Source organism: Lipophrys pholis, assembly GCF_963383615.2.
Source record: "Lipophrys pholis genome assembly, chromosome: 19".
NCBI lineage: Eukaryota > Metazoa > Chordata > Actinopteri > Blenniiformes > Blenniidae > Lipophrys > Lipophrys pholis.
Genome location: NC_137647.1, coordinates 672598 through 696325, shown reverse-complemented (window position 1 = coordinate 696325; position 23728 = coordinate 672598). Strand labels below are relative to the sequence as shown.

The following is a 23728-nucleotide window of genomic DNA, read 5'->3' as shown; positions in this document are numbered from 1 at the left end:
AGGATCTACCGTCTGCGCTTCTGGTTCGTCGTGCTTCAACTTTTAGATGACCAAACGGACGTTCGACTCGTGTTGAAAGATCCCGCCTTCTGGCGGCTCCGTCCAATCACTGCTCTGGTCGGTGGAACTCTCAGCTCTCATTGGTGAATCAGTAAAAGTGGGCGGGGCTTCAGAGCGGCGTTTGCCGCCTGGCTCACAGATTGAGACACAAATTCACCGAAAACATAGAAATGCACATAAAACTGAAAGAAAATCCTGAAAACACACACGAAACTGCAATAAGGTCAGAAACGCACAAATGTGCAACACGTTCCTAAGATTCTCACTCCTGATGAAGTTAAAGTAATTATTCATTAAATATATATATTTCTTTTATCTCATCCTGCCACTTCATTTCCCCGAAAGAATTTTAATACTCACATGTTATTACACAATTATAACAAAAAATCCATTATTGAGATATTCACCTGTTATAATTCATTAAAACTTACAGCCTTCGTCATAAATGACCAGTGTTGGGTTATTTTTCATTATTCAACTTTTATTTAGATTTTTTTTTCTGTTGTAACAAACACAAATAAAACATCTGCATATTCAAAACCTTGCCAGGAGCTTTACAGATTCTTGGATGGATTTCCAGCAAGCTTCAACAGGAAACATTAATTTCTGCTACAACTTTCGATTTTTCAGATTTTCCAGAACTCTTTGAGAAAGAGAAAAAAATATTGATTAGTTGAAGAGATTAACATGTTAGTTGGTAAATCTTTAAGTGTCTTTGAGAAAGAAAGAAGTTCTGACTGACGTTTTGCGCTAAAAGCAGTTTGAGGAGTCATGGAGGTCGTTCACTCCAGTTTCCAGGATCCTGGAGTTCCTCGGGGTCTTTGGGAAATCTTCAAAAAGGTCTGGAGTTGTTAAACGGGTCGCGGCTCTGCAGGAACTTCAGGTAGTCGAAGTGTCGGCGGGCGACCCCCTGGTTCTGACGGATGTAGTAGATGAAGTAGGAGAGGAGCATGACGAACCAGAGGAACATGGTGACCAGGGTCAGGACGTCCGTGGTTCTTCTCACGGAGCGACAAAGATCCCAGTCCTCCAGCAGCAGGACCAGAGACAGACCCACAGCGCCTGCAACACAATCACAACACAACAACTAAACAATCACAACAACTAAACAATCACAGCACGAGCTACAGCAAGTCACATGGTGTTCAAATTGTGTTAAGTTTTTTATGTGGTGATGTGTGTGTGTGTGTGTGTGTGTGTGTGTGTACCGAGGTTTGGGAGGTCAGATGTTCGACAGACAACTTCGGACAGCGAGGACAAGTCCAGATTCAGCTGAGGCATAGAGAGCTACACACACACACACACACACACACACACACACACACACACACACACACACACACACACACACACACACACACACACACACACACACACACACACACACACACACACACACACACACACACACACACACACACACACACACACACACACACACACACACACACACAGGGGGTCAGACTCTGCTCTGTCACCAGGTCACTCACCTGTGCAGGTACAACTCACCTGCATGCTGCAGTCGCAGTGCCACGGGTTGTGTGTCAGGTTGGCTTGAACCTGAAGCCCCACGAACACGGCCGGGTCCAACGCTGACAGCCGATTGGACGACAGGTCCAGGTAACGCAGAGAGGACGACAGGCTGCTGAAACATCCGGCCTGCAGGGAGGAGAGCTGACAGGAGACGACTGTTACACTGTGTGTGTGTGTGTGTGTGTGTGTGTGTGTGTGTGTGTGTGTGTGTGTGTGTGTGTGTGTGTGTGTGTGTGTGTGTGTGTGTGTGTGTGTGTGTGTGTGTGGTACCATGTTGTGTGACAGGTCCAGCTCGTCGAGCAGCAGCAGGTGGGAGAAGCAGCCGACTGGCAGGGAGCTGATCAGGTTTTTATTGAGAAACAGACGAGTGGTGTGATTGGACAGACCGACCGGGACCTGAAGAGAGAGACAGACACACACACACACACACACACACACACACACACACACACACTTAGTCTTTTTAAGCCACGCCCCCTTTCTGTCTCTCACACACACACACACACACACACACACACACACACACACACACACACACACACACACCTGTGTGAGTCTGAGCCCGGAGCATCGAACCGTGAGCCCTCCGTCTGGAGTTGCCGCCTGCAGGCAAGCGCTGGCGTTCGGGACGCGGCTGCGGCGGGAGGTAAGCGGTGATGATGTCATCACTGCGTCTGGTGATGGAAGGAGGAGGAGGAGGAGGAAGAGGAGGCGGGGCATCCGCTGCACCACAGAAGAAGACATGATGCTGTGATCTCTTGGACACTGAGACATCCTGTCACATGGTCGGATGCTGGTGGCGAGAAGTCAAAGAGGGCGGAGCCAGAGTTCAAACAGAAGAAAGTTTGGTGATGTTTTTCGTCTTCCAGCACACTTCAGTCTGGGCTGACTCCGTCACGCTCTCTACACCGGCTGCTCTCTCCACTCCGAACCGAGTTCTGGCCGGCGGGCTGCAGGTTTGACAACGTGACCGACAGAAAGACAGAGGGAGCGGATTAGAGCGGATGAACAGAAGAAAGATGATGACGAAGATGAAGGAAGGAGGACAGATGATTAAAGAACAGAAAGTTAATCCGGCGGAGATTAGAAGAAGTCAGATTTACTGGAATGAAAGTTGAAGTTTGCAGAACGACGGACGCAGAATCTCGTTTTTCCTGCAGAACCTTCAGAACTCAGTCACACTGTAACCGTGTTTGAGGTGTTGCGTACGGTTGTAACCATGGCAACAGGCAGAGAAAACAAACAGTGTCACTTAACGGGACTCCACCTGCGGCTTGTTTGTTTATTTACCTTGGTATGTTTACAGACTTATTCTTTTAAAATAAACAAACAGAGACGAACAAACAAATCAACGGATAAAAAGACAAACAGATTAAACACAAACAAACAAGACAGGCTGGCAAATAAAAATAAACACGCAAAATCAAACGACACGAACAGACAGAAATAAAACGGTCACATAACTATAATGTTTGACATATTTAGGAATGAAAAAAAAAACCAGAAAACGAAATGTAAACAAACAGACACTCCAGCTCTAAATCTCTCAAACAAAGATCATTCTGAGTTTTCTTCACTCCTGCAATAAATAAAAAACAAATAAAGCAGGAAGAAATCTGACCTCACCTGAAGAACAGAGGAGATTATGAATCCGTCGATGGGCTGAAGGAGGTCAGACAGACGTGAAGCTCCGCCCCTCGAAGTGGAAATAAACAAACAGGCACTTTGTATTCTCTCAGCTCAATCCTATTTGTTAATATTTCTTCATCAAACTAAACTGAAGAAAAGAATAAAATATGTCACGTGTCTTTAGATGAGCTATAAACAGAAGCCAACATGTGATCAGAGATGATGATGATGCCCTCTGGTGGTCACAGCATGAAACAACACAGCAGACACATTTTTCTTTCTTCATCCCGGAGCCCCTGGTGACCCTGTTCTGACCCGTGGGCCTCATGTTCTCCACCTCCCATCCAGAAACTTTCTTACAGAACTTTTTCTATCACGTCAAACTGAATGAAGCAGCAGAAGAAGAACGCCAAGGCCTTTCTGATGAATCCATTAACTGTTGGTTTATTAAAGAAAACAGTGTGAAAATGCTGCAAACACATTGAAAAGTTTAAATTTCCCCTGAACTCTTCAGTTTACAGACAAAAATACAAAAAACCCAAAATGATTTCATTTCACAGCCTCAGAGGAGGAGGACCCTCCCCGCTCCGCCACAAACTTCAGCTCCAGAAATCATGAGAGGATGAAGAACTGAAGTCACCGGGATCCGGGAAAAAGAAAAACCAAAAGAGCTGCTTTCATTTGGAAGAGTCACTTCCTGCTGCAGCACACAGGATTAATTCCACCCCGACGGGGTCAAAGGTCAGCACAGCTCGACATTCGCTCACACACACACACACACACACACACACACACACACACACACACACACACACACACACAGACACAGACACAGACACACACACACACAGGGGTCCTCGGCTGCTTATTGCTGACAGTCGCTCAGATCCGCTGGAACTGAGTGAAGAAGAGAAACAGGAAACGAAGCTCGTGTCCTCTTGAAGTGCTCGGTTGAAGAGTTTGTGGGCTCACAGAGTCCGGCTGGCTCCACACACACACACACACACACACACACACACACACACACACACACACACACACACACACACACACACACACACACACACACACACACACACACACACACACACACACACACACACACACACACACACACACACACACACACACACACACACACACACACACACACACACACACACACACACACACACACACACACACACACACACACACACACACACACACACACACACACACACACACACACACACACACTCTCATCTCTGGCCCTGCAGCGCCGACACCACAGGCGGCTGCTGGGAGGCGGCGCCCTGCGACACGGGGGGCCACACCGGCGTCTGCGGCAGGTGGAAGTGGTGGTGGTGGTGGTGGTGGTGGCCGGTGGGCGAGGACGGCGGCAGCCAGGCTGGCTGGTGGCTCGGGGGAGACGACGCCCAGAAGGAACCGAAGCCCGAGGAAGGGGAGGGGGCCGGGGGGGAGCACGCCATGGACGCTTGGGAGGAACCGCCGGGTGCCTGCGAGCTGCACTCAGACGCCCGCAGCTTGGAGAACATGGTGATTGCGTCGGGGAAGTTGGGTGGCGTGGCTGGAGTGTTTCTGGGAGTGCACATCTGGGGGGGAGAGGGGGGGGGGGGGGGGCAGGAGGGAAACAAACAGACATTTTCCTTTGAATAGAAGCTGATCAACACAGAATTGTGAGCTTTAGACACCGTTTACACGACAACGATTCGTTGCGTTTTGCAGATCTGTTCATGCACGGCGGCACTCGGAGTCAAAGAAAACACAACTTTTTGAAAACTCTGTGGAAACGCTGCTGTTGCACATCCTGAATAGCAATCCAACTTCATACAAATGTCCCAGTTCTCCCATTGTTCATTTTTATAGCGTATAGTTGTCTCCTGCATGAGTGTTGGTTTTATTACAAAAGCCAACAGCAGCACCCTCTAGTGGCCCAACAAGAAAACTAAAGTTTTCAGCTTCTATGAGTTTCCACTTGAAAATGTTTAATCTGCTCCGACTGTCCTTCAGTCTGCTTTAATGCAGCCTGCAGGGGGCGCCGTCACACACCGAGTACATGAAGTCAGGCTGGTTTGAGGCGAATCCTGCTGAAGATTCAGTCAATGTGTTCATGTGAGGCGTCTCGCTGCAGCTGCTGCAGGATGACAGAAACACGAGCTCACCAGGATGGTTCACGCTCGCTGGCCTGCGAGCTTCAGACAAACAGTCGACCTTCAGCCTGCTGAAGGTCAAAACTCCCGAGAGAGAAAGATTCTGCAGCACACAGGCATCGGGTGGCCGCCCGAAATAGAGGGGGGGGGGGGGGGGGCTGTAAGCATGTGGAGAACATGCAAACGTCTACAAACAAACAAACATGGACAGTAAGCATGCAAATGTTTACAAACCAACATGGATGGTAAACACATGGGAAACCAGCAAAGAAAGACATGGAAATAAACATGTGGGGAATAAGCAAATAAACAAACATTGACCTTAAACAAGCCAACATCAATGAATAAACAAGCAATATGTAGACAACAAGTAAACAAACATGGATAGTAAACAAGTGAGAAACATGCAAACGTCTACAAACAAACTAACGGGTACTATAAACACAAAGAAAACAAAAGCAAACATGGGGACAACAAGCAGATGTCTACAAACAAATAAACATACAGACAGACAAACTTGTTCAAGCAAACAAGTAAACATGACGAGGAAACCGCTTCCTGCTGGTTTGATGGGTGCCGAGTTTTTATTCAAATCAAAGTCATGTTTTCAAAATGACTTTATTTCTGCTATTAAATATCGTCCAGCAGGTCAGTGAACGCATCGTCTCGCTGTTCAGAAGCCTGCAGCTCATGTTTAGAGTAAACAGGAAGTAAACTTACCATCTGATGGTGACCCGGGATGTTCACCTCCTGGAAGAAGGAGCTCAAGGCCGTCTGCAGAGAGGAGGAGGAGGACGAGGAGGAGGAGGAGAGTTATATTTCACAACTAAAACTCTGTCTCACACTAAACCATGCAAGAGGTGAGAAGTTACACATCCGTCACACTGACCTCGAACCCCCCCCCCCCCCCCCCCCAATCAGGTCAGTCACCATGACGACTCAGGTGACCTGCAGGTTAAAACTCTAATCTCCACGCTGGATAGAAGGCAGCACGTGAGACTACAGGAGATTTAAACTGGCTGCAGGAGGTGAGACTCATCAAAACGTGGTGAGTTCACTGTCTGTAAACACAGTGGGATAACCCAGTGTCTGTGGTGAGTTCACTGTCTGTAAACACAGTGGGATAATCCAGTGTCTGTGGTGAGTTCACTGTCTGTAAACACAGTGGGATAATCCAGTGTCTGTGGTGAGTTCACTGTCTGTAAACACAGTGGGATAATCCAGTGTCTGTGGTGAGTTCACTGTCTGTAAACACAGTGGGATAATCCAGTGTCTGTGGTGAGTTCACTGTCTGTAAACACAGTGGGATAATCCAGTGTCTGTGGTGAGTTCACTGTCTGTAAACACAGTGGGATAATCCAGTGTCTGTGGTGAGTTCACTGTCTGTAAACACAGTGGGATAATCCAGTGTCTGTGGTGAGTTCACTGTCTGTAAACACAGTGGGATAATCCAGTGTCTGTGGTGAGTTCACTGTCTGTAAACACAGTGGGATAATCCAGTGTCTGTGGTGAGTTCACTGTCTGTAAACACAGTGGGATAATCCAGTGTCTGTGGTGAGTTCACTGTCTGTAAACACAGTGGGATAACCCAGTGTCTGTGGTGAGTTCACTGTCTGTAAACACAGTGGGACAATCCAGTGTCTGTGGTGAGTTCATTGTCTGTAAACACAGTGGGATAATCCAGTGTCTGTGGTGAGTTCACTGTCTGTAAACACACAGACAATCCAGTGTCTGTGGTGAGTTCACTGTCTGTAAACACAGTGGGATAATCCAGTGTCTGTGGTGAGTTCACTGTCTGTAAACACAGTGGGATAATCCAGTGTCTGTGGTGAGTTCACTGTCTGTAAACACAGTGGGACAATCCAGTGTCTGTGGTGAGTTCACTGTCTGTAAACACAGTGGGATAACCCAGTGTCTGTGGTGAGTTCACTGTCTGTAAACACCGGCACTGCTGATCGCTGCCTGCTGTCCACTGCTCGTACCACAGTGGAGTCTCGTGCTGCACTAAATCTCTCAGGTACAATCGGTCGTCTGTCTTCACCACCAGAAACATGAGACCATGGAAACATGTCTGAGGATTTCAAATAACATCGGGGATATTTTATTATAGAAATGTCAGTGATTTAATTTTCTTGCTATAAATTTTGAAAAGATATTTTATATATATCTTGTTTGTATCTATGATGATATATACAAGTATTTACTATGTAGTACAACAGATAAGCCATACTGGGACGATTTCATTATAAGGATCTCTTCATGAGGCACTTTAATATGATTCAAATATGAACATATGTGTGAATTAAGTGCCTCTTAGGCCTCGTTTCCACGACAACGTTTCACGTGACAACACCTAATCCGCAAAAAAAAAAGTGGGGGCGTTTCCACTCCAGCAGCAGACACAGAGACAATGATGTAGTTAGTCTGCCGGGCCACTGGAGGCGCTATTGCTTGATTTTGTTATGAAACTACACAGACGTGTGCAGAGAACAAAACACTATAAAGGTGAAGAAAATGGAGAGAACCTGACATCCTAGTGGACTGATGAGGAACCGGATGATATCAGGGAGAGTCTCAACTATTAAACTACTGATCTGGACCATAAAACTAGAATATGGACCGCGGGTTGTACCACTACGGGTCGTACCACTACGGGTCGTACCACTACGGGTCGTACCACTACGGGTCGTACCACTACGCGGGCGCCATGTTTATTTACAACTGGATGAGCAGGAGGGGGGGGGGGGGGGGGGGGGGTGAGCAGTAACAGGCTCTGGAGCCTCCATCAGTCTCTGCAGGAGGGATTAGCACCGTGAAAGAATCTTTCCTCCTTGAGAGCCGGATTAAAAACTTTGTGGATTCAGTGGATCAGAACACTGGTGTCGTGGAAACAGAACCCCCAAAGTGAAGGAAGTTTTGCGGATACACTGGAAGTCGTCGTTGTGTGAACGGAGCCTTATGTGTAATGAAATCTGTTGAAAGTCACTACACTGACCTAAACTCCCATTTTGACCATTTCCAGCTGAAAAACTCTCTAAAGTGGACGATTTATATTATACTACTATTATATAATACTAAAACCTACATACGACCGACTATTGAGCCCGGATGTTTTAATAACGATCAGTCACTTTTAACAGTTTTCTATGCATGTCGCAAAGTTCAATTTTCATAATAATCTTGTTTCAAACAGAAAATCAAAACATAAAATTTGATTAATGAATATTAGAGAAGGGGGATTAAATAAGTTAAGACACGTTAAACTAGATATATGTGTGTATGTATTTCTACATAGGTGTGTGTGCCTGGATAAAGATTATTTTGTGTATATGTTTTTTATAAAATATAAATTAATCTATTCATATGGATTATTTAGAAGGAGTTTATATGTGTGTGAGTGTGTAATATATAGAGCAGAATTCAAATTAATATAAATCTTTTTATTCTTTTGTATGTATCTGTATTTTGTATGTTTTAACACGTCTGGAGCGAATAAATAATAATCATAAAACTGTACAAGGTTTTAAGATTATGGTTTGGTTTCTATTTACCTAAATAAAATTGTCTTATACTTTATCTTTTTAATCCGGCAAAGACTTTTATTTTATTATTTTGATGTTTAAACGCTCGTTTTACCGGATGTTGGTTTCGGATATTTTGATTCCGTCCTGATGTCAACAGGGCTCAGATCCACGTGGCTAAGATTCAGGACCCGGAGCAGTTTCCCGGTAAAGATCCGGTAACACCGGCCCGGTGTGTGAGAACAGCTGGAGGGATAATTCATCTTAATGAGTCTAAATATAACCGAGCTGGATCAGTGTCAGCGGGCTGAGCTGCACAGGCTGGCCGCCTCCTGCGCTCCCTGAGCCGGCCAGCCCCGAGAGGACACACACACACACACACACACACACACACACACACACACACACACACACACACACACACACACACACACACACACACACACACACACACACACACACACACACCTGGGAGGCGATCACGTGACAAGGTTTGTTTTTACGCAATAATGAAACGATTCAATCGAAACATCCGCCATAATAAATCCACTTTTCTTATCGCAGACGGTAAACAACACGAGCGCAGGCCGGGCCGCGGTGCCCGGTGCCCGCGGCCCGGGGAGCCTCGTGCCTCCGCCCGGCGGGGAATGTAAACATGGAGCCGAGCACCACGTCCTCCCCGCGGCTAGCCGGGCTAGCGTTAGCCGTGGGGGACGCGTGGCCGCCGGGCAGAGCTGGAAACCCTCCGGAGAGCCTCCGTACAGACACCGGAGCCCGGGAGTGATTCCCCCGCGGCTGCCAAGGGGTTCAAGCGGGGCAGAAGGGAGGACAAATGCCGCGGCTCACCTCGAACTGCCAGTGGGCCGCCTGCAGGAGCTGCTTCGCCTGATCCGCGGCGCATCCGGCCGTCAAAACAAACTGGTTGATCATCACCTGGTGCCGCAGCTCCTCCATGTTCACCGACATGCCGCGTCCCGCCGCTTCGAAGCACCTGAAACCGGTAAAATTCGTGTCGACCCCCGCGGATCCGCCCGCTGCCTCTCCGTGTTCGGTCTCCGTGTTCGAGTCCCGCAGCTCAGCAGCAACAATGTTTTCATGTCATCTCCAACAACAAAGACGAGCGAAAGGCTGATTGGTCCGCGCCGGCAGCAGGCGGCCGCTGATTGGTTGCCCTGCGAGTAATGTTTAAATTCATACGGTGCGCTTGTTCTAAGTATCACGGTAGTGTCGGTTGGCGGAGTTAAAGAGTAACCAGGGACGTGATGATCACCCCGCCCGGTGCGGATGTCCAGGTACTATAAACTGTGTTTCAACTACGTCTGGTGTGATTGTTGATTGGGTCGATGGCGAGAAAACACCAAGCTGATTGGCTGTTTTCTCTGACGTCAAGTACACTTAATGTAAACACCATTTTCACATTTCTAAAGTTGTATCGTCAGAGAAAAAATATTAAAAAGAATAATTTAATTCATCCCCCCAAAAAATTCCCAAACTACAATATTTATGACAATCAATCAATTTAGTTTTTACTATAATGTCTATTTGATGTATTTTATTCATTATTCCACCCACTCACCCGGTTCACAGGGAAGAACTACATAATTAAAAAAAAATCTATTATTTTTCTTATTGTCTGTTTTTGTTTTTCGGTTCAGCCATCGTCATCAGTTATGATCCGAATAATCAATAATTTAGAATTAATTTAGCATTTTTTTCAACAAGAGAGACACATTGTAAGGGTCATTACTGTTTAAACATAATGCATAGATTATAATTATTTGAAGTAATTATATTATTTTAGGTTAAATGTTTTGGAAATTGTATGGCATTTGATAACATCTTTATTTTTTTAATTAATATTGGAATATTATTGTATTTCTTTAATCATGTTTGGAGACTTTTGTGCCTCTTCATGGACCTTCTGGGATTTAACTTCTCCAGGAATGAATAAATGTCATGACGTGTTTGGCGCCCTCTGCTGTCCGTGTGTGTGTGCGCGCGCGCGTGTGTGTGTGTGTGTGTGTGTGTGTGTGGGTGCGGGTGTGTTTTGTGACTTCAGAATTTTTCTTTTTCATTTGCTCTTTCTGCTATTATTAAAATATAAATTTTAATACGAAACCAAATGAAATCTAAAATGTTTAAATCTTAATTCTGACTTTGTGAACTTTGTGGATGTTTTTCTTGGATCTGGATGTTTTTCTTGGTCTCGCTCTCTCCGCCTGGATCGTTCAATCTGAAGCAGCTTCTCCCTGAAGCTGTTCTGGGTGTTGGTGGTGACGCTGGGGGTCTTTAAAGTCGTTTTACATGTTTGTGGCTGTTTCCCAGTTTTATTTCGCTCCTTTAAATGTGCCTGTGGTCGAGTTTATTGTGTGCGTGGCTGTTTTGTGTGTTTTTATTGCACTTTGAGTCACTTTGTGTCTCGTTCTGTTGGTTTTATGCAGGTTTTTGTGAGATGTTGCTTTGGTTTCTTTCACTCATGCCTCCATAATCCTGTCTGCTTTCCTCTGACGGCCCTGAACGCACCGTCCCTCACTCACCTTTGACCTCTGTGGAGGAAGCCGCCTGACCTCCAGGACCTCCAAGACCTCCGTACTTTTTAAAAACTAATCCAACTTTCCATTGGTTTTTTGACGAGTTTGAACTGCGACCTCTAAAATTTACAATAAGCACAATGTATTCGATTACAAGTAAAAATAAATCCTGCTGTTAATGACATTCTAAATTAAAAGTACTCTTCCCAAATTCTGTCTCATGACTTCAAAGTAGTATATGAAAAATGTAACATGAAATACTGAGAAGAGTACAAGGAGCCAAAGATAATATATAAATGCAGCAATTCAAGTATTTAAAATGTTTTTAACTCCTTTGAAAAGGTATGAAAGTAAATAAGTATTGAATAATGTCATTAATCTCAATTTGTACGTGCTCTGTAAAGGATGAAGTAATAGCAACTAATGTTCTGTGTACTTTTTCAAATGAGTACTTACTTGAGTAATATTTTAAAAACAGTACTTTTACCTGTAAGCGATTTAAGCAGCGGAGCAGTAGTTGTACTTGAGTACACGTGTTCAATACTCTAGCTACTTCCTTTGCCCTGTTTTTTATTTTGGTGGGGTACTTGCTGTCAGACATGCCGAAGGTTTTGTTTTGATGGGGTACTTCCTGTCGCAGGGGTGATCTGACTTGAACATATGGCCGCAGACCGAGGAAGCTTTATTTTGGTGGGGTACTTCCTGTTACAGAGGAGGTCTGAGGCCAGACCAAACAGTTTTATGGCTTTTCGTCCTTTGTGAGGAGCTTCAGGAAGCCACTCAGCCACACTGAATGGAGGCTGCAGACACAGAAACATTTTCTTTCTCTTCCCTCTGTCCTCCTGACAAAAGTACATTCCTTCACACAGCCGTCCCTCCGTCCCTCCTCCCTCCTCCGTCCCTCCTCCCTCCCTCCTCCCTCCTCCCTCCTCCCTCCTCCTGTAAGTCGCCACTCGGGGTCAAACTCTCTCTCGTTACGGATTAAATACACTCGGACTGTTGTCATCACATGTGCACAAAGAGAAGCAGCTCAACACAGTCGTGCAACTTGAATCCTGCTCATGAAGAATTCATATGGAGAGTTACACTGAGCCGCTTCTACCTGGAAGCTTCATTCAGGAGGAAACAAGATTTCAGTGTTCGCAGACGTTCTAGAGGTGTGAAGGGGAGAACGGTGGAGACGCTGCCATACGCATGCGCATCATGGTCGCAGTAACTAGTAGTTTTGCACATACTCAGTAGAGCCAACCAGGACAAAGTTTCCTCCATGGTGTCATGACTCCCAGTCCATACTCCCCTGAGACTTGGTGGTTTTATTTTGACAGTCACCGTAATAACAATCCCACTTGGTAGTTTTATTTTGACAGTCACCATAATAACAATCCAACTTGAATTTTATTTTGACAGTCACCGTAATAACAATCCAACTTGGTAGTTTTATTTTGACAGTCACCATAATAACAATCCAACTTGAATTTTATTTTGACAGTCACCGTAATAACAATCCAACTTGGTAGTTTTATTTTGACAGTCACCATAATATCAATCCAACTTGGTAGTCTTATTTTGACAGTCACTATAATAATAATCCAACTTGGTAGTCTTATTTTGACAGTCACCGTAATAACAATCCAACTTGGTAGTCTTATTTTGACAGTCACCATAATAACAATCCAACTTGGTAGTCTTATTTTGACAGTCACCATAATATCAATCCAACTTGGTAGTTTTATTTTGACAGTCACTATAATAACAATCCAACTTGGTAGTTTTATTTTGACAGTCACTATAATAACAATCCAACTTGGTGGTCTGTCCAACAGAATGTCTGGGTTCTTCAAATAGACAGAACAGAACAATATGATGTAAAATGAGGCAGGAACCTGGACGACACCCAGAGGTTCAGTAAATATCTGAGGGATGTGGAGGAGCAGGTATTAGAAATGTTTTGTTTGAAGTAACTAAGTTACTTATTTCATCATTCAGGTCCCGTTTACACAACGAATACGAGTGTATCTGCAAAAGTTTCTTCACTTTTGGGGTTCTGTTTACGTGACACCGGTGTTCTGATCCACTGAATCCATGAAGTTTTTATCTCGGCTCCAGAGGTGGAAAGATTCATGGTCGCTATTCCCTCCTGCAGAGACTGATGGAGGCGGAGCCTGGCACCGCGCTTTTAATAAACTTTTAATAGTTGCGACTGTCCCGATAGAATCGTTGGTCCATACGATCGTTGTCACGTGACACGTCGTCTGAACGGGCCTCAGCGTATCTCATTATCTGCACGGAGTGACTCAGCCTTCTAGGTGGTGGTTGATTCTAAACTGAAAAAACAAAAAACAAAACAAGCCATAAAATTAAAACAGCACCCACTAGTGGCCAAACATGAAAACTACGTTTCCAAAGTTTCCAACTGTTGCCGTTTAGACATGAAATTTTTCTGAAATGAAAAGTGCAAAATCTACGTTTTTTTTTTTTTAATTTTCCGCTGTGAAGCTGCAGTTTGGTTCAGTTTGTCTGCAGCTGCTGGTCATGATGTCACAGGTGAGCAGGTGAGCAGGTGAGCCTCCTGCTGACCAGTGGGGAAGCTTGGAAACATCAACATGTTCTCAGGTCGTCTCCAAATGTCCACACACACATTTTGGTCTGCAACCTGTGGCTGTTTACTTCCTCTGGATTTGCTCTCTGAAGCTTCCTGGCAGATATGTACAACAATGTTCATCCTGTTGTTATTATTATTTTTATATTCAAAAAGATTCTCACACACAAAGTGGTTAAAAGGGCAAAAATTGCAGTTATGATAAAGTTTTCAAACTACTAAAATCGGTAGGAATGTTGTTGTTTTTTTTAATTAAACTTCCCAAAACATTTGATCGGGTGAAAACGGCCACAAAAGCTAAAACAGCCAAATATTTCCTAATTGTCGTCATGAAACGTCATAAGAAGTGCGATCTTTTAGGAGGAAGAGTCTTTTGTGGCTCCAGAAGAATTTGATTCTGATGTTTAATCTTCCTCTCACGGCTTTTTAAAGAGATTCAAACCTTAATGTGGTGGAAACATAAAACCAGCAGGACCTTTGGTTTGTTTCTAATCTTCTCCATTTAGGCATCGTGATTTTTGTTTTATTCCATTGTTCTGCTTTGACGAAAACTTCAGTGAGATCAAACTAAATACAAACGTCAGTAGTGCTTCTTTAAAAGCTTCAATTCAAACCTGAATAACTAAAAGACGTGAGGCACAAAACCTTCACATTTCTGTTAATGAGACAAAATGCAGCCCGGCTCTTCTTTGCCCCTCAAATGAATCCAGATTAAAATAACACCTCAGTGATCCTGCAGACTCGCGGCCCTGCAGCGGGCCCCGGGCCTCAGGTTGAGAATCCACGCCTCTGCAGCGCTATAGAAACCACCGGGCCAATGGAGGGGTGAGGAGCTGTTTACAGGGGTGGGGGTGGGGGTGGGGGGGTCGCGTCTCCATGGCAGCCGGACAAACCTTCCTGCGGCAGGTATTAAACGCCTCCCTGCGGCCCCGCGACCGATCACAGCCCAAGTACCGGACCGGAGCTGCGCTTGCCCCGTCTCTCTCTCTCTCTCTCCCCCTCTCTCTCCCTCTGTGAGGCCGCAGCGGGACCGCGCACAGCCGCAGCAGGTGCACGGACACCCGGGGAGTTTCATCCAGAGCCGCCGGTTCGGGATCAACACGCTCCGTGAGCCAAAGCGCACAGACGGTGAGTTCATTAGGGCAGCCCGTTTCTCCTCCAACTCCACAAAACTACTAATCATTGAAAGAAACACTAAACATAATAATCTGTCGCAATATCAGGATATTGAACATCAGCGATCTACATATTAGAACAATTTAGCAGTTTGATTGAGATTAAGGAATTTGTTGCGTAACGGTGCGCTTTTTACGCGTAAAACCAAAACCGAATTCCGAACATTCCTGCACAAAATTGACCAAAAAAAAGAAGGAAATGAATCACATCTGTACGTCTTTTAAAGACGTGTTAAGTCGTTTTTGTGACGTTATTACCCCCTGAAGAAGGATGAGCGGGTCTGAAGGCTGCGGTGCGCTCCTCTGTGCGCCTGAAAGTCAAGTGCGCAACTGGAGATTTTCTTCTGGAAAAATCTGCGGGGGAGAGAAAAAAAAAAAAGATGCTATAAGACAAAACTGCAGTTTCTTAAAACATCGTAAAAACTTTGAGCTCCTTCAAAACAAAGAGTGGATCAGATGTCAAAGCTTCCCAGCGCCTTTTAAATATTTATTCCCTGTTTGTGTCATTGGCTGCGCGCTGAGCCGCTTCTCCTCCTTTATCTGTGGAGTAATAAAGTATCTGTACGTTAGTATTTGAATGCTTTACTTTTTAAGTTTTTTTTAATTCATTTCTGGTTATTTATGGCCAATTTGTGTGGATCAAGGTGGTTTCTCACTGCTTTTTAGCTTTTAAATTAGATTTCTTTTGTTCAACTTTATTGTTTGTATTAATTGTTTTCTTTTAATCTGGCTTATCTTTGTAATCGGGTTTTCTCTGTGGTTTTTATGCGGTATGGCCTCTTTTTTAATAATTTTTTCCTTTAATCACCGAGGACAAACTCGTTTTTTCACTTTGTAAGGACAGGTTTACGCAGGGAGGAGTAAAGGAGAATTGATAAAGTGCCAAGTGTTGGTACTTTACCGTTTGAATTATTCACTTTTCAGACCCCTGTTGAGGTTCTGGACTCTTTAGGACCATTTCTTTTGTGGATTTGGACTCGTTTCTGCCTCGTCTGACTGCTTTTTGGACCCAAATGAGAGTTTCTCTCCAAGTGGATCTACTTTATCTGGTCTGGTTTCTATCAGGGTTTTTTTTTTTTACTGAGATTTTCATCCATGGACCGACTTAGTTTTCTTTTGTTTAAGGATTTATTTTTAACCCTTTAGGGAAGTGTTGTACCTTTGGTAACTTTTAAGGGTACTGGTGATTTTCTGGACTGTTTCTTGTGTCATTATTGTTTTAGTTTTATTTTATAAACCTGTTCAGACTAAATTTAGATGCTATAGATCCTGTTTGGTCTGATTTCTCTCTGGTTCAGTGTCTCAACAGTTTGACCTTAAACTTTTGATCTTCAGCTGACAGTTGAGGTGTAAATGTGATCCAGGGGTCTCACACACACACACACACACACACACACACACACACACACACACACACACACACACACTCACACTCACACTCACACTCACACTCACACTCACACTCCCTCTGTTTTTAAATGCTGCATCATTGTTCAGTGCTCTCTGTTGAAGTGTGTGTTTTCGCTCCTGTCAGGAGGAGGAGGAGGAGGAGGAGGAGGAGGGGGCCATGCTTTCCCTGAGCTGTGCTGACCCCTGGCCGGAGGGCTCGGTGGGGCTGGAGGAGGAGGTGGTGGCGGCGGCGGCGCAGGTGGAGGAGCGGGAGGTGCCGGGCGGCTCCCTCAGCCTGGACGACAGCCTGACCAGCCTGCAGTGGCTGCAGGAGTTCTCCATCCTGGGCGCTCGCGTCCCACAGCAGCACCTGTTGGGCCCGCAGCGCCGGCCGCCCGGTTCCGAGGCGCCTGCCTCGCCGCTGGCCGGAGACCCCGCCTCCGCCGGGACCCCGCTGACCCCGGGGAAGCCCACGGCGGCGGCCTTCAGCCGGCCCCGGGCGCTCCCGGGTATCGTGGCGCACGGTCACTGTCCGGACGAGGTGGACTACAAAACCAACGCACACATCAAACCTCCGTATTCTTACGCCACGCTCATCTGCATGGCCATGACCGCCAGCAAGAGGAGCAAGATCACACTGTCCGCCATCTACCAGTGGATCACCGACAACTTCTGCTACTACCGACACGCTGACCCCACCTGGCAGGTCAGCGCGCGCGCACACACACACACACACACACACACACACACACACACACACACACACACACACACACACACTATGTATTTCATATTTACAAGTATCTAATTCACTTTGTGACTAATTAAACTTTATATCAGAACTTATTCTACCTCACATCCAAACAGTCGCTCCTTCAATCAGCGGATGACTTTTGATTTTTGGGGACTTTTCGTTGTGTCCCTCGGCTGCACGTGAGAAGAGTTTCAGTGATTCACCAGAGGTTTATCGAGGGTCTGACGGGAGGAATGTGGGAGCTGTGGAAGTGACGGCGAGCCAACAGGACGGCCGGCGGCAGATTCCCGCTCCACGGAGCAGGAAACTTCCACAAAAGTTTAATTTGGCCGCGATCAATGATTGATGAAGTCGTTAGCTGAACTCCTCCGACGTGTCCCAGCGTCTCTGTTGTTGTAAGCGAAACATGGGGCCGATAATATTTAACAAAGGTCAGTGGTTCAGTCTGCAGCGAGGACGGAGGAGGAGCGCCCATGTGACGCTCAGACAGGATCACGTGATCAGAATGCGCTCTGACCCTCACGGCTGTTAGCACCAGCAGGCTAGCTTAGCATAGCTTAGCCTAGCAAAATGACGCTGAGCGCTGGAAAACTGCTCGTCTGCCTCGAAACGCATCTAAAACCCGCTAAAGTTCTATCATTAGTAACTCCTTACATACAAGTCGGTTAAATCCAGACAAAGTTACCAGCTAATTAATCTGCTGAAGCTAGCACCTAGCGCTAAAGCTACATGTTCTAAACTATCTTGACTCTTCTTGGCTTCTTCTGTCAGAAAACAAAAAAGAAGTTGATGTTTTGAAGACCATTTATTTTGTGTGGCAGTGTTTCTTGTTGAAAGTCACTTCCTGGTTAAAGAGGCTGGGTTTGTATGAAAGATGCATTTGTGGGATGAGGCCTGTTTACGCCATGTTTCAAGTGAAAACACTGTTTTTGCCTTTCATTTCAGAAAAGTTTTGCATTTAGCAACAATTGGAAAACGATGTCCGTTTTTACGGCAGCGGGAGAAACAATGAAAATGATGTAGTATTCCTGTTGGGCCACTGGTGGGTGCTGTTGTTAATTTTAGTACTGAAAGCGCGCACACACACACACACACACACACACACACACAGCAGAGAACAATGAGCTCTAAACATTAACACAGGAGAACACAGACATTCTAGTGGACAGACCACCAAGTTGGATTGTTATTATGGTGACTATCAAAATAAAATTACCAAGTTGGATTGTTATTACGGTGACTGTCAAAATAAAGGTACCAAGTCCAGGAGAATCTGGACTGGTCGTCATGACACCACAGAGGAAACTTTGTTCTGATCGTCCAGCTGCAGTACTGAAGCAGTGATTCTATACGGACGCATTTCCAGAAACTTTCGTTTTCATCCGTTTCCATGACGACAGTTTGACCGTCGTCGAGCCCCGAGCGCCGTTGTTTTGCAAACGGACGCCCAAAATGCAGCGAAGGTTTTGCATCTCCACTAGAAAACTGGCGCCTGGTGTTTCCTGCTAAAATGTGCTGCGCTGTGTTTCCAGAACTCCATCCGACACAACCTGTCGCTCAACAAGTGCTTCATCAAGGTGCCGCGGCAGAAAGACGAGCCGGGGAAAGGCGGCTTCTGGAGGATCGACCCGCAGTACGCCGAGCGCCTCCTGAGCGGCGCCTACAAGAAGAGGCGGCTGCCGCCGGTCCAGATCAACCCGGCCCTGCGGAGCCGCCTCCAGCCTCAGCCCTGGGGGGCCGCCGGGGGGCTGAGCGTCAGCCAGGAGTCCCAGCGGCTCCTCCAGGAGCTGGAGGAGCTGAGCGGGGATCAGAGCTGGGATCCCGGTCTGGCCCAGGGGACCATGCTGGGGTCCTGGCCGGTGGTCCGGGGCCGAAGGAAACAGTCCAGGAATGGCGGCGCCAAAGCCCCGCGGCGGTCCAGCTCGCCGCTGCTGGGCGTGGACGAGCAGAAGGAGGTGGGGCCTCTGAAGGGGGACTTCGACTGGGACGCCCTGCTGGACTCGGCACTCAGCGGGGAGCTGAGTCTGCAGGGGGGGGGGCCCCTGAGCCCCGCCGCCCAGGACCAGGACCTCATGGTGCGGGGGGGCCACGTCTCCCCGGCGGAGGGTCTGGCCGCTGCCCGGAGGAGCGCCACTGACGTGTCGTCGGACTTTGACGAGGAGACGTACCTGGCCACCGCCTTCCTGGAGACGCCCTGGGGGGAGGAGCAGGAGCAGGGCGGCGGCGGCGGCGGCGACTTCCTGTGCAGCTCCACCGTCATCCTGGACCAGCTGTTCGGCCTGGAGGAGCCGTTGGCAGGAAGTCCGCTGCTCTGAGGATTCAGCGTCACTCAAACTGAAACTCGGGAGGATTTACAGTTTTTACACTGACGACGCCTCGCTTTTCTTTTTTCAGACGTTTTTTATGTAAAAGTCGATTTTGATGCTGTAAAAATCTTCGATGCCACAGAAACTGACAGGAAGCAGTTTCCTCTTCTCGGATGAAGTCGGGGTTTTATTTTACGAGTTGTTCTGATGAAATTTGTGTTTAATCAACAGATTCTGAAGAATCTCACAAGCTTGTATTCAAACAGAAACTCTTCTGCTCTTTTCCTTCTAGATTTTGTTTCCTGTTATTTCACTTTCTATGTTTTTTCTTCTTTGATTGCATTTTTAATCTCAAACATTTGTTTTAATTTCACAAAAGATTTTAGTTTTCCTGTACAATTGTTTTTATTTTTTCCCCCCAAAAATAGATTTTCCCAGAATTACACAAAGTCTCACTTGTTTTTGAACTTCTCTCGTTAAGAGTGAATTTTGAATTCATCAGAAATATAATTTGATTTATTTTAGAACTGCAACTGCTTCTTTTTTAAGATTTCAACTCTTTTTTCTTTTTTTTTTAAATTTACATTTCTATTCTTATGAATTTGTAACTTTAAAAATATGTGAGCAGATTCTTTTTTGGCGGATTTATTTTATAATTTTGGGGGAATTACTAATCTACTGATACTTAAAAAAAATAGATTTATGAGTTTACTGTCAAATACTGTTTTTTTTTTCTTTTATATTTAGAATTAGACTTTAAAAACGTTTTTTGTAATTTCCTTAGCACTTTTTTCTGAGACATTTTCAGCATTAAACTAAAATATAATTGTTTTCAATCTCATAATTAATCTCAGTTCCAGTTTTTCCAAATATTTTCAACTTTAACCTTGAACATTAATTGATCCACTGCTTGTTTTCCTCAGTGACTTATTATTCAAACAGGAAGTCTAGTTTTACTTTTGATCAATTAATTTTAGTCTTGATTGAATTTCACTTTTTATTCTAATTTTTCGATGTTAATCAAACATTCTTTTAATACAATAAATTTCTGACTTCGTATTCTGAGAATTTCTTTCTTAAAAATTGTGTGAAGGATCTAAAAAACATTCCTGAATTTCATGAAATAAACTATGAATGAAACCGTCACATCGTCTCGCTCAACACAAAGCAGTTTGAAGCTGGTTTGAAGCTGGTTTGAAGCTGGTTTGAAGCTGGTTTGAAGCTGCTTCAGGACTCAGACTGGATTTTATTATAAGTTTTACTTGTTTTAAGCAGTTTATTGGATCGTTTGTGGTTCTGGTTCTGGACTAATCTCCTTTTGGACTGTTTTGGATTTGATTAGTTTCGATAGTTATATACAGTATATTGGCTTGAACTGGTTCTTGATCGGTTGTGGACTGAATTCCGATTGTCTTGGGCTGCTCCTGGATTAGTTTTAGACTAGTCTGGACTGGTTTGGGACTGGTGTCAGATTCTTTTAGACCGGTTTGGACTGGTTCTGGTTTCAGACCAGTCCCCATTTCCAGCACGTTTCTTCAAACCTTGTACTGTTTCTGGTATTTTCTAGTTCACACTAGACTTAAGCTGAACCGGTGAGCAGAGCTGGAACCTGTTTGGGGATGAAGGTGAGGTCATGTGGCTCAGCTGGTTAGCTTAGCATTAGCTCCTGGCTGCTAGCAGTGAGAAGCTAGTTAGCTTAGCATTAGCTCCTGGCTGCTAGCAGTGGTATTGAGGCTTCAGTCCGTTGGCGATGCGCCGGACTGCCCCCCCCCCCCCCCCCCCCCCCCCTCCCTGTGGTCTGTCTATGCAGCTCCCCATATCTGGGCTTTTTTAAATTTTCTTTATATATCGCTAGGAGAAACAAAATCTGTACGATTGATTCTCTTTCACCAGCAGAACAAACAAATTCTTCACAGTAAAAACCTGCAGGATGATCTGCACAGTAAAAATACACACTCACACCATCTTTCATCCACCTTCGACGTGGATGAAAGAAAACTTCACTCGCAGCTCTTTTGCACTTGTAAAGTTACATGTGAGCCTTTTGGGGTAGATAAAGTGTTTTAAGTTAATAGTTTAACTGTTATTGGCTGCACTTGATTGGCTGCTCCTGATTGGCTGCTCCTGATTGGCTGCTCCATCGAATAAGCAGCAGACCAAGGCCCGTTTGCACGACATTTCAAACAAAAATGCATAATTTTTGCGTTTTCGTCTCAGTAAAGTTTCACAATTAGACGGCAACGGCGTAAATACTGGAAATGATGTAGTTAGCATGTTGGGCCACTAGTGGGCAACACGCGCTAAACATGAACACTGAGAGAACATTGTAGTGGACAGACCACCAGGATTGTTATTACGGTGACTGTCAAAATAAAACTACCAAGTTGGATCGTTATTACGGTGACTGTCAAAATAAAACTACCAAGTCCCAGACCATATGGACTGGGGGCCATGACACTCTGGAGGCCACCATGTTTATTCTTGTTGGTCTAAAGTGGCTCTCAGCACCGAAACGCAACGAGAGTTTTGTGTTTTCACTTGAAATCGTTGTCGTGTAAACGGGGCCTGAGACATGGCAGGAAATGGCGGTCTAATATGAGATGAAATAATAATTTCAGGTTGATCGTTGGATGAAACATTTTGTGTGAGGAGATTCATCTCAACATGATGGTCGGGGATCAAACCACCTGAACATTGTCCAGATTAACATAAACACACTGAAACTCCCTCCTAATATGAAGCAGAAATACGATCAGAACTTAAAGAAGTGGGCGATGCCGTTGTGGGTTCGGTGCTACACTCCCACCTGAACGGTTTGATGGTGAATTAGTTCCTGTTGCTCTTGTTGCTTCTCGTCCTTCTGGTAACTTCCCAGCTAACGGAGTCCAAGCAGGACACGTTTCAGTTTTGAGCTCTGGAGGCAGAAATCCCCCAAACAAGAAGCTGCTAAGAGGCTGAAACTGTCCTGCTGAAGCCTCGTCAATGAGTATCTGACCTTCTCTGAGGAGGACGGAGCAGCCGAGCTGGTTTAGAGGTGAATCGTCTGGACGGTCATCTGGTCCTGTGATGTCATGCAGAGACGTCAGGTGGTTTGTGTGTTTCTCCAACAGACTCTAACCTCCACAACTTAACTTTAACTCTGCTCGTTCTGCTGTTATTCAGGCCCCGTTTCCACGACAACGACTTCGAGTGTATCCGCAAAACGGGGGGGGGGGTCCGTTTACACGACACCAGTGTTCTGATGTCCAAGAAAGACATCTGGGAAACCTTAATTCTGGCTCTTCTGAGGACGTCTTCTGGATGTCCAGAGACGACGTCTTCTGGACTTCTTGCTGAGTGTGGGGGTTCCGACCGGGACCGACCCCCGCCCACACCAGTCAAAACCAGCGTTTTTCTCCCCGTCGTTCGGAAAAAGTTCCCGTTTTCATGGAAAACATCTGCGTCACGCAACTCCATGAAAACTACTGGTACACATGCCAGGCCTGAAATACAGCAAATTTGAAGAAGAATTTATTTGTTCATTTATTTTCCTTATTTATACATTTTACTTTAATCTATTCATGTACTTATTTGTTTTGTTCATTTGTTACTGAGACAAGAGCAGTCTCAGGGTCCGGGGCCCTGCCAGGGGGTGAATGGGGGTGGGGGGGGGGGTTATTAAAATAAAATAAAATAAAATAAAATAAAATAAAAGCCGACCTCTGTTTCATGTTCTTTATGTGTATTGTATTGTTAAAGCTCAATAAAAAAAATTATTATTTAGAAAAACTTCCAAAGAAGACGGTGAGCATGCAGCGACGCCCGTAATCTACTGATCCAACATCAAACCGAGCAGCAATCTAAACCTACAGCAGCTTCAGCACAAACAGGTTCAGTTTCCTGAAGCAGCTTTAACTTTAAGTTTCATTAAACAGAAACGACGACGTTCAGAAGTAGAGTCACATTCATGTTTCCTCCTCGATGAGCTGCAGGTATTTATTGAACCTTGAATTCTGCCTCAGTGACTTTTCTTCTTCTTTCAATGGATGAAACGACGAGCGCGATCCTGCTAACATGCTAAGCTAATACGGGACGCACG

General features: G+C 45.4%; 3 protein-coding genes across 5 annotated transcripts; 1 reads left to right on the top strand and 2 right to left on the bottom strand.

Moving 5' to 3' along the window:
• Positions 1 to 528: 528 nt before the first annotated feature.
• On the bottom strand, positions 529 to 2543 carry LOC308124444 (leucine-rich repeat-containing protein 3-like). The gene is made up of 5 exons (XM_080487426.1): positions 2140 to 2543; positions 1864 to 1989; positions 1570 to 1734; positions 1269 to 1347; positions 529 to 1122 (listed from the first exon to the last, which is right to left on the bottom strand). Exons 1-5 carry the CDS (start codon positions 2365 to 2367, stop codon positions 893 to 895), a joined length of 828 nt encoding a protein of 275 aa, XP_080343552.1. The 5' UTR covers positions 2368 to 2543; the 3' UTR covers positions 529 to 892.
• A 299-nt stretch (positions 2544 to 2842) lies between these two features.
• Positions 2843 to 10030, bottom strand: ubald2 (UBA-like domain containing 2). Of its 3 annotated transcripts, none has more exons than XR_013936299.1 (4): positions 9743 to 10030; positions 6096 to 6149; positions 4268 to 4817; positions 2843 to 4207 (listed from the first exon to the last, which is right to left on the bottom strand). XR_013936299.1 is itself a non-coding variant. In XM_080487434.1 (3 exons), exons 1-3 carry the CDS (start codon positions 9860 to 9862, stop codon positions 4464 to 4466), a joined length of 528 nt encoding a protein of 175 aa, XP_080343560.1. In that variant the 5' UTR covers positions 9863 to 10030; the 3' UTR covers positions 2849 to 4463. The 3 variants fall into 3 exon arrangements, 1 of the variants encoding a protein (XP_080343560.1); XR_013936300.1 differs by having other exon boundaries at positions 2850 to 4207; positions 4274 to 4817; XM_080487434.1 differs by having other exon boundaries at positions 2849 to 4817.
• A 6738-nt stretch (positions 10031 to 16768) lies between these two features.
• foxj1a (forkhead box J1a) lies at positions 16769 to 19659 on the top strand (the record flags this gene model as incomplete). Its single annotated transcript, XM_080487189.1, has 2 exons — positions 16769 to 17296; positions 18877 to 19659. The coding sequence occupies 2 exons, from the start codon at positions 16769 to 16771 to the stop codon at positions 19657 to 19659; spliced, it is 1311 nt and encodes a 436-aa protein (XP_080343315.1).
• Between the last annotated feature and the right edge of the window lie 4069 nt (positions 19660 to 23728).